A 15,267-nucleotide genomic window follows, 5' to 3' on the forward strand; every position below is an offset into this window, starting at 1 on the left:
AAGGGCTGCTGCAGAAGATCCATTCAAGCCATAAATGTTAGATGTACATGCCAGCCAGGCCAAGGCTAGAGGAAAAGAAACGCAGCATGGTATAGGTTTGGTTTGTGGGGTTTAACATCCCAAAGCGACTCAGGCTTTGAGAGACGCCGTAGTGGAGGACTCCGGAAGTTTCGACCACCTGGGGTTCTTTAACGTGCACTGAAATCGCACAGCACACGGGTGTCTTGCTTTCGCCTCTATTGAAAAGCGGCTGCCGCGGTTGGGATTCGATCCCGCATCCTTGGGCACGGTAGTCGAGCGCCCTAACCACTGCACCGCCAAGGTGGGGTGCAGCATGGTATAGTTAGGATAATAAAAAGTGCATGTCTGAACTACGTGCCCCAGAAATATGGCCACTTTACTTTTGCTGCTTGTATTCACAGATTTCCTGCTTTGCACTTGCAGTGGTGGAACTGCTGCGCCGATTGCGCCAAACTGCGCCAAATCCTGCTACTTGTTGCTACAAAATCGATTTTTTGCCTACTTCTGTACCACGCCTGCGCCAAAAGTCGCTGAATAACTGTGCCGACAGCGAAACCGAACTGTCGCGAAACCAAAACTAACATCTGCTGGCAACACTGTGCAAGGCGGAAGAATATTTTTGCAGGTTCTGGGCGAACAATTACGTGACACAAAATTGACGTTTGTCTACGTCACTTCTGCGTCTCCTGCCATTTTTTCTTTTTTTTTGATATACTGCAAGATATCTTAAGTCCAATGAGCGGGAAGGGTGAAAGGAGGGGCTGGCAGTCTGGCGGTCTGGCCGTTGAAGGGTTGAAGCACGTTCAAACGCGTGACGACTTCGAGCTGCCTTGGGCGCTCTCTAAATTTGTGTGCGTTCGTGCGTGCAGGTGTGTATGTGTGCAAAGGATATGCGAGCAGGCTGGCCAACGCAGATGGCGCGGTTTCAAACGAGTGACGATTTGGAACTGCCCTCGGTAAAGCACAGCTGGAGCAGTATATACGCTTGCTTCCTTTTCTTTTTTCGTATGGCCTGAGTAGCAGCAGAGGGAGCGCTAAGGATTTGACTGCTTCTGTGCGAGCACACTGGACTCTGTTGGCCACTTTTATACCTTGAGTTCAACCCCATTACGTAGAACATTTTGTATAATTTCACAGCTTAATTCCAAACGTCGTTTACGCCCCTTCAGAATATTATCTGTCTTGACAGTTATTTCTTTTCCGCCTCTACAAAACCGCATGTGTGTGGGCGCGCGTGTGTGCAAATAACTCATGCGCAGGTACTCAATATATTTGCAGCCCCACATACAGTCAGTAAGTACCCTTGGGCGTTTTCATTACAATGAGAAAGCGAACGCACAATCCCTGCAGTGCGCTGCGAAGAAGCAGACTCACAACTCGGAGTCCTTTTGTCGATTTGATTAACCAGCCATCCCGCCAAACCACCGGAAGAAAAAGAACGAAAGCAAAGATTGCAAATCCACAGAATCGGCGCTCACTCTACATCCCCGCGCATTGCACCTTTAGACTGAGCAGCGCCAGCAGCGCACCTCTCTAGAGGGGAAAATAATCTCCACCCAGGACCTGCAAACATATCCTTCCCCCTTTCCCTTCAATCAGCACGGTCGTGGAGGAAAAAGGCACCTCAACGTTATGTACAGAATAAGGACACCCAGAAAAGAAGTCAGAATCAGGAAAAGGTACAGGAAGAGATCAAGCTGACCAGGAATATTATCACCAATGCTAAGCTGCTTTTCTCAAAAGGGTCGTCTAAAAAATTTGCAGACATTGAGAATGGACAAGCCCTTCTGAAGAATGAACAGGAAAGGCTTGCAGCGGCACTGTCCAAGCTAGAGTCATCAAGGCAAGAGAAGAAATGGTGCCTTAAAGTTGCAGTTCTAAGAACTGGCAGTTCTGAGTTTCTGCAGAGAGTTTTTATAATAAGACAGCTAGCTGTGTTATTTTCAAGGCTACATACAGTATTTATAGTGTTGTTGCATATCTCGTTATGCCTTTCTTCTGAATAAAAACGGCTGTTTTTTAGCAAAACTTTCTGTTTGCTTAATTTGGGGCTTTTTAAAGAAAGAACAGCAATTTAGACTGCATTTGAGGTTGAAGCTTGTTTTTGCATGGCTACGGTTGTTATAAACATCTGAGCAATTGGGTTCTAGAAATAAAACAAGCATTCCTTATTTAAGCATCGTGAGATTTGAAATTTTGCTACATTTTCTTTTTTGCTACAAAAGCTTGAATATTTGCTACAAATTGCCATTTTTTCTGCTACAAAACTTATTTCAGCTACAAACTATGATTTCTTCTGCTGCAAAAGCTGCTACAAGAAGTCAGTTGCCTTGTTCCACCACTGCACTTGCATTCAGATCCATTCTTTTGCGTTTAACCTTGCCATGCCTAAAGCCAGACGAATGGAGAGTTTTAGATTCTTTAGATTAGATTAGAGCCTGATTCTTTAAGCTTGTTTTCGCCATGTGAAGTCTGGTCCCAGTTCATCTTCCATAGACAACTGTGCATGTTTCCCCCTTTATAGTAAAGACATTGTTGGTAAAAATCGGTTAAAGTGCGCCTGGCAGTGGCGATGACTCCCACGATATGACATTGCCGTCTGTTGAGTGTCCTTTTAAATGGCTTTGCCACCAGGCTTAGCAGCATTCAGGAGAAGCCTACTTTAAGGAGGCTTTCGAGCAGTGAGGAAAAGCATGTAGCGCATGGGAAAAAAAAAAAAAAGCAGCTGTCTGCAAACATAGAAAGAAGGCGGTGCAGTCCATTCAGAAAGTAAGGGAGAGTAAAATTGCAGCAAGAAATAGGGAAGGGGAAGAAACAGGTGAACATTCACAGTACTGTGCAGCATAAAGCATGAGGCAGCGGAGGCTAGAAGTGGAGGTACAGTATGTGCGGTCTTGCAGCATTTGACTGCCATGCGCATTTATCATTTATTGCCTTTTAGAAACAGCAAAAAGTGACACCGTGTTTATGCAAGGCTTTGATTTTCACATGGAATCAAACTCTGTTGTATTCGTAGCCACGTTACTTTCATGCTTAAGAGGTACTTGCACTAGATGTAAAACATTTTTATAACTGAGAAAATTGCATGAAAAGATAAAAGAGAGGTGGAAGCTATATCAGAGCATTTTTTTTTTTTCATTAAGCAACAAGACATGTTCAGTAAGTGGCCATTTAACTACCAGACAGCATCTTCAGGACCACATATCACTAACAACTGATATAGTAAAGACCCTCATATAGTAAAGATTTTTGCTGGTCCCAGTCACTTTACCATAAATGGGTTAAATGGGATTGAAGTTGGCAGGTTTGGCAGGCTGTTGTGCAGAAGGCCATCGAGCAGTCCTCCCTGGTGTCATTGGTTTAGGTTCCAATGAAACAAGCACTGCAAGCTGAAGTATAGTTTAGAACAGAGTGATTCCATGAGAGATCAAACTTGCTGAATATTTGGTATTTTTGTTTTCCTTGGTTTTTACGTATGCTTTGCGCGTAATATTAAATATATCATTAGTGAAATAATTTTTGTCCCGACAGTAATACATCTGGACTGTGGACTGTGAAAAAGGCTGACCGCCGAAGAATTGACGCGTTTGAATTGTGGTGCTGGCGAAGACTCTTGAGAGTTCCTTGGACTGCCAGGAGATCAAATCATTCGATATTGTCGACCATAAACCCTGACTGCTTATTGCAGGGCCAAATTCTAAAGTTAAAGCTCAGCTACTTTGGTCATCTGATGAGAAGAGAGGAGTCGCTGGAGAAAGATTTGATGTTGGGAAAGGTTGAGGGTCGCCGGAGAAGGGGTAGGCAGTGAATGCGATGGTTAGATGGCATCCTCGAGGCACTGCAGATGAAGTTATGTGATGTTAGGAAGATAGTGAGAGACCGGAAAGCGTGGCGTGATATGGTCCATAGGGTCACAAAGAGTCTGACACGACTGAACTGAACTGAATACATCCGGAGAAAAAAAATATGAACAATGTCAAGGCGCAGGTCGCATTTTCGTGCATAGCTCCATGTCTGGATTTTGCAATGACGTCTGAGTGGATTTATGCAAGCCGCTAGGAATATAAATTTACGAGTTGAATGTACAGGTGGTAAGGAGTAACTTAGGGTCGTTTCTGCCGTTCTGAGTAAGTGTGTTCTGTAAAAAAAAAATTGAAAAACAGTTAAATTACAAAATCAGGCTATAATTTGAAAATTTTTTTCTGCTCGACTTTAATTCGCAACGGTTTTCAATCGACGCAGTTATTAAGTACGTATGTAATAAACAATTGTACTGATTTTCATTGCTAGCGAGCGAAGGCAAGCATAACAAATACAATGCCAAATATTGAATTTTTAACTATAGGACTTCTTTTCAAAAATAAAATAGAAAAAAAACCCATCGCCGATTTTTCTCAAGTTTTCTCAACTGAGAAAATTGCATGAAAAGATAAAAGAGAGGTGGAAGCTATATCAGAGCATTTTTTTTTTTTCATTAAGCAACAAGACATGTTCAGTAAGTTAGTGCTCAGAAGATATGCTAGCAAGAATATAGAAAAACATGTTGCATTATATTGTTTCTAATCAAGGTATGCTAGCTCAAACTTATCAGTTTTCAAGAGTCGGCAAAAGAACCTGATTAACGTTTGGAAAAAAGCTACTAGGCTGTTTGGCTTTTAATTTTTCCCGAAATGCCAAGTCAGATATTTTGCAGCCCTTCCGGGAATAATCAAAATTTTTAAGTTTTCAGCCATGATTATCCAGATTGTTGGCAGCCAAAACGAAATGGCATGAAAGCAAAGAATGAACACAAAACCGAAGAGAACGAAGATCTCGTGGTTGATTCTCCTTTCAATCAGCTTGTATCGTAATTGTACATAGTTTGAATTGGGGACTCCTTTCTACATGTGGTATATTATTTCGCCTTGGCAGTAAAGAGTAAGACTACCACTTATGAAGAATAAATGCGAGGTAGCGTATGTAAAGACCTTTAGGACAGCGTAAACCGCTATGATAACACGAATTCATTTCAAGATATTTTTATTTCTTTCATGGGAGTTGCAGCCGTTTGGGCCACGGATAAAACCTTCTTGGAACCTGTATTGCCTTGTGCAGTGAACCACATGTGCCATGAGCATATTCCTGTCACTTGTGTCAAGTTTTTCCGCTCATCTTTTTTGTGCTCATGAAATTGCTGAAGTTCGTCTGCAGGCGCAAGGATCAGTCGCACGTTCTTCATACTTCCGAATAAGTTAGAAACTATTTCAGATGCAGATGTTATCACAGTGGTGCTGTCTGCTCTAAGGTTGTTGAGAGACGCCTGGTGTTTCACTAATCCGCCAACGCCGTCACAGGCGTTTTTATCATGTCCTGTGACAGAGAACAACCACTTTATGGAGACATAGTCCTTTTTCCAGAATTCGTACAGTTTATATTTGTTTTTGAAATGGCTTGCAGCCCTGTCGCTCACCTGACATAATTTTGAAGAAGGTCGCGGTTCAGCCAGTCATGAATTTTGCCTAGTGCGAAGCAGGCATGGGCGGCGTCATGCGTCATATCGTCACTGACCACAGCAATGCTTCGCGTTGATTTTTCAGTGGTGACAATGCAGGTAAAAACAGATACTTGCTTTTTGTGCCAGTGGTACGATTGTACCTCATTGGGTACTACTGCAGTCCAGTTCTCTGCAAAGTCGAAGTGCAACACCACATACCCCGGCTTTTCACATTGCTTTGCGTCATGTATAGCTTGAGTCTTCCTGATGTATTCATGTGGAATTGAATAGCTAATCAACGTAGAAAGCTCTTGCACAAATGCACTCGTCTGTGCTATCTTTTTCAGGAGGTTGCCGTTTTCCCATATGGCGTACGTGATTTCGATTTCTTTAGGTACTCCTAGTGTTGTTACAGTTAAGCAGTCTTTTTTCGGACACATCTCGCAATCACCCAACCAGCATTTCTCCGACGGTGAGCTGCATAGACATGAGTCTTTCAATTCATCAAGTGTGTAGGCATCCCCAGTTATTCTTTGCAGTGCAGAATGCTAAAGAGAGGCATTCGTGCAGTAAACGCACAAGCAGAATTCTTGCTGAGGCGAAAGCAAAACCCACCACGGCCGAAGGGAATAAAACTTCGAAAGCCCCATGGTGTTATAGGGGTTAGCTTCTTTGAATACGCGGTATGCTTCTCGGACTGAACGTGTTATAAACATTTTGAGAATGTGTTCTTTACTTCCGTCTGCAAGGGTATATATAACGTCTTTTTTGTTCGGGCTCTGTTGAGAACAGCTATACTCATCTTTTGTATAGTAGTCCTCAGCAGCTTGTACTTCGCCGGGGCTCAATCGGTGTCTTTCGTACGGGTCAGGAGCGCACCACACCCCGTGCTTCTCGCGCCACCTTCGAGACTTGTAACGCATCTACTTGGTTAATTTTGGAAAGCTTGCTTGGATATTTTTCGGTCCAAGATTCATTGGCAACAGGGTCAAGAGGCGGAGACGCTCCTGATATGACGAGGCATAATCGTAGGCTTGTTTCAAGTTCTTCTTTTCGGTGTCTTGCTTACTTACTGTGTGTTTCCCTCCACTTTTGCAAATATTAGCCTATTCGAAAAAGGAGGGTATTGAAAGGAGGGTTCTTTCTGGAAGTAACATTTTCATCTGTTGTTCTGTGCCTTCTTTACTGAGCATTTTGTGTGCCGCAGATCTATGGGAGACAGGGCATCAGACAAATGTTCATACCGGTAGTGCTCTTCCTCTTCAGATATGCATTCCTCCGTTATTTCAGCAATGGACAGCATTTCTCTAAACTGTTTAAAAGAGTTCAGACAGAGATTGTCATTATCCGAGATTAGACCCGTAGCTGGTGACAAAATTTTCTCCAAGGAACTCCTGCTAATATCTTGCAGAGCGAAAATTTCTCTGGAATGGAATTTTCTTTTTATGTATCTTAAGATAGTCCGCGCAAAAAACTCTGTCACCACTGTATTGCGAAGCCATGGGACTTACTTTGTAGCTCAAAAACACGGCATTCAAGGTGCCTTTGTGTGGTCACCCATAAAGACTCGCAAGAAATTTGTGGTGGTTCTCACACTCGTCTGCGCCGAGATGGAGCGCCTCTAAAATATGGGGCGTCTGCGAGCGAATGTACCGTCTGCAATCAATGCATATGCTTACGCTCCCTGTATCGTCTGCAAGAGTGAAAATTGTATAGAAATACGACAAGCGTTTTTCCTTGAGGTACTTTATTTGTATTATACTCCTGAATACACTGCCTATAAAAGTACTTTGTTCTGGATAGTGGTTGTGTGGGCCAGTCATCACGCAAAAAAAAACAAAACAAAAACACGTACAGGTGGCGCTTGCAATCACAGGAGCTGGCCGAATGCACTGGCGATATGTGATCTGATACGGTGTGCGGTTTGCTGATTAAACCAACCGAGAACTACCTTCCACCTCAGCCATATAGGCAGTCCAGTTTGTGTGACTATATCAACGAGAAAATGCAGAGGAAGAAGCGGCATGTATGAATACATGACACGCATTCCAGATTTGGAGTAATGCAGAGCTCTACCAGTGCGTAGATGTGGCGAAGGGGTGGAGTTGGATTTGGTACGCACATTTATAGCGATAATTTAAATATGTTCTGCCTTGCGAAGGCACACGACACACTTAGTGATGATTTTAAAACACTTGTCTTTAAACTGGTCAACGATTGTGACTATTGAATGTTGAGTGAGAATAGTACACTGTCAAAATTTGCTCAATTGTTTTTCTTTGGCCCAAGCTTCTACATGGAGCATGTATACTGGGCGGTTTCGAAATACTTGCTGTTTTAAATTGCGTTACGTATTGCGATGTCCCAGGCTTTTATTCGGAAAAGATTGCCTGAGACGTGCTCCCAATTTTTTTTTCTGTGTGCATTTCTACGACACTTGTCCAAGGCTGATACTCACACTCTGCGATAGCTGCCCCCCCCCCCCCCCCTTCCATCATGTTCAACTCGGATAAATGTTGGCCTATGATAAAATATTTCCGTATATTGTCTACAGAGGAAAAATGTCTGCCATAGCATTTCAGGCAAAATTTAAAGCAGGCGACGGTGTAGTATCTACCTAGCGACCGTCATTTGGGTTCTTTTGCCGACTCTTGAAAACTGATAAGTTTCAGCTAGCGTACCTTGATTAGAAACAATATAATGCAACATATTTTTCTGTATTCTTGCCAGCATACATTCTGAGCACTTCCTGTAAAACTTTGAGAAAAATCGGCGATGGAGCTTTTTGTTCTATTTTATTTTTGAAAAGAAGTCTTATAGTTAAAAATTCAATATTTCGCATTGTATTTGTTATGCTTGCCTTCACTCGCTAGCAATGAAAATTAATACAATTGTTTGTTACATACATACCTAATAACTGGGTAGATTTAAAAGCGCTACGAATTAAAGTCGAGCAGGCAAAAAATTCCAAAATATAGCCTAATTCTGTAATTTAGCTGTTTTTCAAATTTCTTTTTACAGAAAACACTAACTTACTCAGAATGACGGAAACAAGCCTAAGCTTCTCCTTACCACCTGTAAATTCAACTCGCAAAATTATATTTATTTATTTATTTATTTATTTATTTATTTACTCTCAGAGCCCGGGGGCATTACAGAGGGGAGTGGGATACATAAAAGTGTATGATAGTACAGCAAAGTTACAGAAAAAATACAGTACAAGTACACAAAAAACATGCGCAAAAAGAAAAAGGAAAACAAAACTTCACAATGCAGCGGGGATAAGTAAAAACTATATCAGGAAGTAAAGGGCAAACAACATAGTAACAAGCATATATTCCTAGTATAAATCCACTGAAACATCTTTACAAAATCCAGACATCTCGCTATGCACGAAAATACGGCCTGCACCGTGACATCTTTCATATTTTTTTCTCCAGAAGTATTACCATTAAAACAAAAATAAATTCACTAATGATACATTCAATACCATGCGCACAGCATGCATAAAAACCAAGGAAAACAAAAATACCAAATAACTGGGCAGTTTGATCTCTCGTGGAATCACCCAACAATAGTTAGTCAACTGCGAAGAGCTCAGACCTTCTCAAAGCCACGCTGCAATCTCAAAGCAAAGCCAACATGCGGACTGCTATAGTTTTGAGAGGTGTGATAAATGTTGAAGTTTGACAGCGCAGTAGTGTAAAAAACCTGGTGCCCCAGAGGGAGGTGCGTCCAGGACGAGATGCGTGGTCCCTGTTGCGTGCTTTTCACCTTTCTGTTGTCACTTTAGTGTGTGAGTGCGTTTTAACTCTGACCGAAAAGCTTTAATGGCTTCATAGAATAGACATGGTAGTAGTATGGTTCTTTCGGTGCTTTCTTTTATTGGTTTCTGCTCATGTTCCACAGAATTTATTGCAACCACATGTTGTAGCTTTTCCGTACTGCGGCCTCTTGTTGCGGCGCTCCAGGTTCATCCAGAAGTTTTCCAGTTCTTCTTTTCGGTGTCTTGCTTACTTACTGTGTGTTTCCCTCCACTTTTGCAAATATTAGCCTATTCGAAAAAGGTAATGAGTCTCCTTTGGCTCCGCACTGCACAGGACCCGTTTAGGTATCTTGCCGTATCGGATGTCACACAGGCTCTCGTGTGGTGCGTCCTTCTTTAACTTCTGTCCCAGTTGCTCTGCTTTTTCTAAACCGTTGTCCATGTTAACACGACAAAAATGCATGGGTCCCAATGGGCCAATGGTCCATTGTCCAGACAGCGGGTTTCCATGTTAAAAAGGCATGAAGACATTGAAAAAGTTTGGTCTCCAGAAAAACTGTCCATAATTTGGGTCGTCCATATTAACAAGGGCCGTATTAATGATGCACGACTATTAAGCATTTGCCGTCCTGCAAATGTACATTCTAACATGCCTCTCATTTTAGAGCGCAGCTCTTTGGTGCCCGTTCCTGCGTTTTGCGTCGCCATCGACCCTCATAACCAGCTCTGCAGCTGGGGCAGCACTCGCTCCTTGCCCCACCGTTTGCAGAGCCACGTTGACTTGACTCGCTAGTGGTGTCAGCAACGGCATCAGTCAGTCGCTGCTATCTCTTCGCCGCGCAACGTTCCTATGGGCCCATGCGCTGCCTCCTGTAACCCCCCAATAACCTAACTGCTCTCTTCGCTCCATCTCCAATGCCACCCCTGTGCGGCGGCAATCAGAGTGCCGGATCGGTGGCGGCGGATCTCGATATGTGCACCGCCCGAGCCGAAATGCATACTTCAATCTATCGAAAAGCTGAAACAGCTGATGAGCTGCGCTCAAATTTTGCATTAGGAAGTAACATAATCGTCGACAATTTTTTTTATACATCTCGTTACAAGAGACAGTCAGTTATAAGAGACATTTGAAAGTGGTTTGGTTGGTTTTCCTATGTCTGCCATGTTAACAACATTGCATACGAGAAACATGGTTACAAGAGACACTTGGTTACTAAGGACAACTTTTTCAAGTCCCTAGAGTAAATTCTTCACTATATAGAACAGACACAACCCAGGTGTGCTCATACAATGCAGCTGAAGCGTACCAACTCATACATGATGCACTTCAGATTGCTTTAGCTAAATTCTGTTCCATATCAGCATCCTTTTTGTAGCAATATCTAAGGAACTGAGAAAGGACGCTTCCCCATGATTGGAAAGTCAAAACAACCCCATTGTTTCAGCCACTGGCATCGCATTACTGTCACCTACGAAGCAAATCAAAATGCATGAATGACATCCAGCATTTTTAACTCCTCATTGTTAAAATTTTATCACAAGATGAAAGCCCAGAATCCTGATGTCTTTCTCTTTGTGGACAATGATTCTTGCAGCACCAAAGTTCACGTGCTTAAAGCCACCAAAGTTTTTCCCTCCAAACTCCACACCCTACCTTCAACCAATAGACAAAGGCTATCAAGTTGCTGTGCAAAACAAGGTTGGTAGAACGCCTGTTGCTCGACAGGCAGCAAGACTGTACAATAGTAATTGATGATTTCAGGTGCCTGGAATGGCCTGAGAAGTGAAGTTGTGAAAAACTGTTTCAGACAAGCAGGCTTTAAATGTAGTGACATGATGTAAGAGGGCCCATATACGGATACTATGGAAAGCTTCCTTGAAGATGAAGCTTGGACGAGCATCCAAGAGACTGCTGAGGTACCAGAATAATTTGAGGAATTCGTATCTGCAGATGTGGATCTTGTGTGCTACCGAAGAGCTTACATACTGTGCAATTTTTGCGCAAGTAAATGGCACATGTGCCATAGAGGATGACTACAAGAACATTTAAGAGGAAAGTGTCAGCATCTGAGGGTGACGAGCATATAAGGGTTCCTCAAAGGTAATAGAGCAATAGGAAGGCCTGCGAAGCAAAGTGCTCTACCTCCAGAATTTGGGAAGGAATACACTCTGCACTTAGAAAAATACATACCACTATGATGGACTTCTTTAGGCTTTCCTGAAAAATTTTCTGTTAATGCGTGTGAATGCATTTTTTATGCTGGTGTGCAATACTCTGATCAACACAGTGCTTTTAGAATTTTTGGTTACAAGAGACATCTTTTTTGGGTCCGTTGAGTGTCTCTTGTAACGAGGTTTTACTGTATTATTGTCTGCTACATATAAAAGTTGAGAATATTATGAAAGTGTGGGGAGGGGTTCCTCAGGGCAGAGTAAAAATGAAAACTGTTATTATGGTTTTGATTATGTACAGTAGAACGTCGATAATTCAAACTCGTGTTAATTCAAAACCTCATATACCGTATTTTCATGATTCTAAGCCTCTAAGCACCCCCTTTATTTCGAGGAAGGCCGCGTAGACTAGGCTGCCATTGCACCTGCTCACTCAATCGTCAAGCTGGAGCCATCAGAGTCCCAAAGTGGCGCGATATCCATGGTGCAATCTTTGGCTTCTTGTGCTGCTGCTCTCCGACACTACACAACAGCTGGCAGTACAGAACACCAAAAACGGGCTGAAAGCAACTCTATAAGTGTGTTGTCGTGTGGGACAGCAATCGGCGGCCATTCGGCAGAGCTCAGCAGGTTTCTCTGGCATCGCGGGGCCGGCGTTGCTCCCATGCCCGTCTCATCAAAATACTGCCATGAAAGGGGGGGGGGGGGGGGGGGGGGGGATTTTAGGCTTCTTAGAATTGAGTAAATACAGTAATTCGTAGATTCAGGGTGCTATGTGGGCATGCCCGTTTCCGACTTCACCGCAAGCCAATGAGCTTGCAAAACGATGCTTAATGCTTGGTATGCCGTAGCACCTCAGCCCCAAAACTCCCAGTGAAATAAGCAACCCTGTGGTACAGAGTTTATGGACTGCTGAAGCATGCCCCTGCAAAAGGAGAAGACATCTTTTACTGAAATACAGTGTTGAATACCAATTTCAGAGCAACATGCTCTTGGTGCTTCATCAAGGCACCGCCAGACTTGAGGCGCACCCTCATTGTTCCTCTCCTCTCCGTCGTGGCCATGGTCAGAGCAGCATACAGCAGAGGCGCTGGCACCGAAGCAGTGTGTATTCCACAATGCGACTGTTATTTTTCCATGGCTGCGGTGCATTGACAATGCGCAATGCCGCCCCGCCTCTTTTTAGCATCATGCCGTGGTTAGATGATCAGGTTATCGTCATCATATTATTTAAGTAATGTCACGTAAAGTCAACCTTTCTGTAAAACAACTATCTGAAATTTGTTCAATCTAATTGCAGGCCTGCGGTAGCTTCGGACGAGCAGCGAGTAGTATGTGCCCTATGACAGTTCCCGTTCCTGGCAGGATGCATGGGACTCCATGTGTTAAAAAAAAATACCAAATTCGTATGAAAATTGGCTCTGCCATAAGAAATTCAAATTGCACGCTAATTGCATGTCTCATTTGCAGTGGTGTTTGCTCCCTCAGACTAGCAGTAGGTAGCATAACTGGGTAATGATCTCCAAGGTGTGCTTGCGCCACAGAATCCGAAATGACATGGTCGAGCAGGTTTGCTGCAAGTCATTCAGGCCAGAGTTGAATGTGGCAGGCAGAGCAGAACGGCGTTTTGCTTCCGATTTTTAACATTTTTAGAATGCATTTGTTTTTGCGACTCTAATGACTTGGAATTAACAAGGCTTTATTGCAATTGCATTTTATTTTATTACCCTGCACTGCATTATATTGCATTTTTTTTTACCGTGTGTCTACTGCACTGCAATTATTGCAAGATCCGCTGTCGAACAAATGTGCATGTGCCTCATCCTGTGTATATGGAGTGGCGGGTGGCTTGCAAAATATGGCATAAATGACAATCAGTGTGTAAAACTACATGACATAACTAGTGAAAATAAAAACCTATTGGTTTTTCCCTTTTGAATCTTTTCTATATTAACTATTGGCCGAGCTCTACAAACGCCATAGTGTCGTTAGTTCACTTGGCAGCATGTTGGAACATGCACTTGCTTACGCAATCAGTTTGTGACCACTGAACCATGCCTTGCGTTGGCTCTACTGTAGCACTCGCAGACTCTTATTGCCTTGAACTGTCCTGACAGCATCACTAATTGCTGTATGTTCTGAACTTGTGCAGGTTCCAATGGAAGCTGCGGTGGAAGAGGAGGCAGCAGAAGAAGGCACAGTGAGCCTTATCCAGCAGATGGTGGAGCAGGGTGCCCTGGCTGCTGGGCAGGAGGTGACACTGCAGACCTTGGATGCCGATGGTTTGCTGACAACGCTGAACCCAGAGGCTATCATTGTGCGTGAGCAGGATGGCCAACCACTGCTATTAGGCACCCAGGGGTCCTACCTGATTCAGTATGTGCAGGAGGAGCCTGATGGCATGGTCCTCCAGCAAGGACCCCACGAACAGGTCCAGCAGGAGATCATTGTTGAGCTCACGCCGTGACAAGAACACACCATGAACACAAGGTACATGTGCTAACACAGCATAAAAGCACGAGCTCAGTTGCGCATCGTGTATGGCTTACATCACTTCCCTGCATTTCCATGTGCCCAGTTAGCAACTTAACTCTGGCAGTTTTCTCTAATCTGGAGCCTATTACCTTATTTTCTAGTGTATAGGACACACCCCTCATGTTTAGAAACTTTCAGCGGAAAAATATGTATATATGACGCACCACACTTTACCCAGCAAGGGCATTGACTACATGGTGCTTGTGCAGCCATCAAGAAATGCTCCGTGCCTGTGAAAACACTTCTTACGCAGCGTTAAATGATAGAAGAGGAAACACTCGTGCCCAATAATACTCTCGCACAGGCAGAGCAGTAACACTGTTTTTACTCAAAGCCTTCAAAAAGGTTCAGCTTCCAATGCCCTATCAAAAACTTTGCTGATTTATGTTTTGCTGATTTGCACTCAAAATTGCTGCTCTGATTGTTGCTATGCTCAAGCATCGGGTGCAGTAACAAAGTAAATGAACAACACTCAAGCTGTAGCCACCAGGCAGTTATAAATGGCAACAGTAAAATTGAGTCTGGCTAGTCTTGGTAGTGTGAGCGGGCAAAGAGTGCAGGTGTCACCATCTTATGGCATTTCGTATTATTTAAGAGCTTGGGGCCTGCGAGATGACCGAAGACTTCGTAGCATTTCACCTTGGAACATTTGCACGACTTAAAAAAAAAAAAAAATGAAAGAAAACGTGTAACATGCACCGTTGTCAGGTCAGACCAGCAAAACCTTTGTAAAAGAAAAGTGGAGTCTACCGGAAAATGTGGTAGACATTCACGACAGACCAGAAAGTGTCTAAATGGGCAGTGACACAAAAATCATCTTTCTGTTTGGCTAAAGCCAATGGTGACCTGTCATGAAGTGCTATTTACAGATGTAACGAAACACTTGCCTAAAATGTGATGCAGTGCATAACCGCTGCTCTGCATTTGCCGCTGCGATTTCTTGCATCATGTGCTGAATCACTTATTGGTCACGTTGTGTCCAGCATGTCCTTAGCTTGGCTGACTAAAGCTAATCGGTTGTCTTGAGACTGCGCTAGCCAGGCATGCTAGGATAGGATGGAGGAGGAGGGCTTCTGCATAGTTTTGATTTTAAAGAACTGTGAATGCATGCAATATTACTAATGTAAGGAATTGGCCATTTGGACACTGACCATAAAAGTGATTCCCAACAATGATGGTTCGTTCACTGAAGATCTGCATTACTATGTGCGTTGTAGAGCACCACCCTGTGGCACTTTATTCAATAGGGTAGATTAGATGGAGTAGGAACATTCAGCATGTGGTTATGCAGTTCGTGCAG

At 43.3% G+C, this 15,267-nt stretch overlaps 1 protein-coding gene and 1 pseudogene across 3 annotated transcripts in view; one reads left to right on the forward strand and one right to left on the reverse strand.

Moving 5' to 3' along the window:
• LOC146205455 (zinc finger protein ZFAT-like) overlaps positions 1-15,267 on the forward strand; it is a 117,366-nt gene that overhangs the window by 99,194 nt on the left and 2,905 nt on the right. For all 3 annotated transcript variants that reach the window (XM_084590139.1, XM_084590140.1, XM_084590141.1), the window contains one exon: positions 13,585-13,922. In XM_084590139.1, the coding sequence (XP_084446265.1) occupies positions 13,585-13,899 (315 nt within the window). In that variant the 3' untranslated portion in view covers positions 13,900-13,922. The remainder of the gene's footprint in view (positions 1-13,584; positions 13,923-15,267) is intronic.
• LOC146205456 (uncharacterized) lies at positions 5,030-6,797 on the reverse strand (annotated as a pseudogene).

The sequence above is a fragment of the Amblyomma maculatum genome, chromosome 1 (assembly GCF_055883805.1).
Source record: "Amblyomma maculatum isolate TAMU_Amacu chromosome 1, ASM5588380v1, whole genome shotgun sequence".
Taxonomy (NCBI): Eukaryota; Metazoa; Arthropoda; class Arachnida; order Ixodida; family Ixodidae; genus Amblyomma; species Amblyomma maculatum.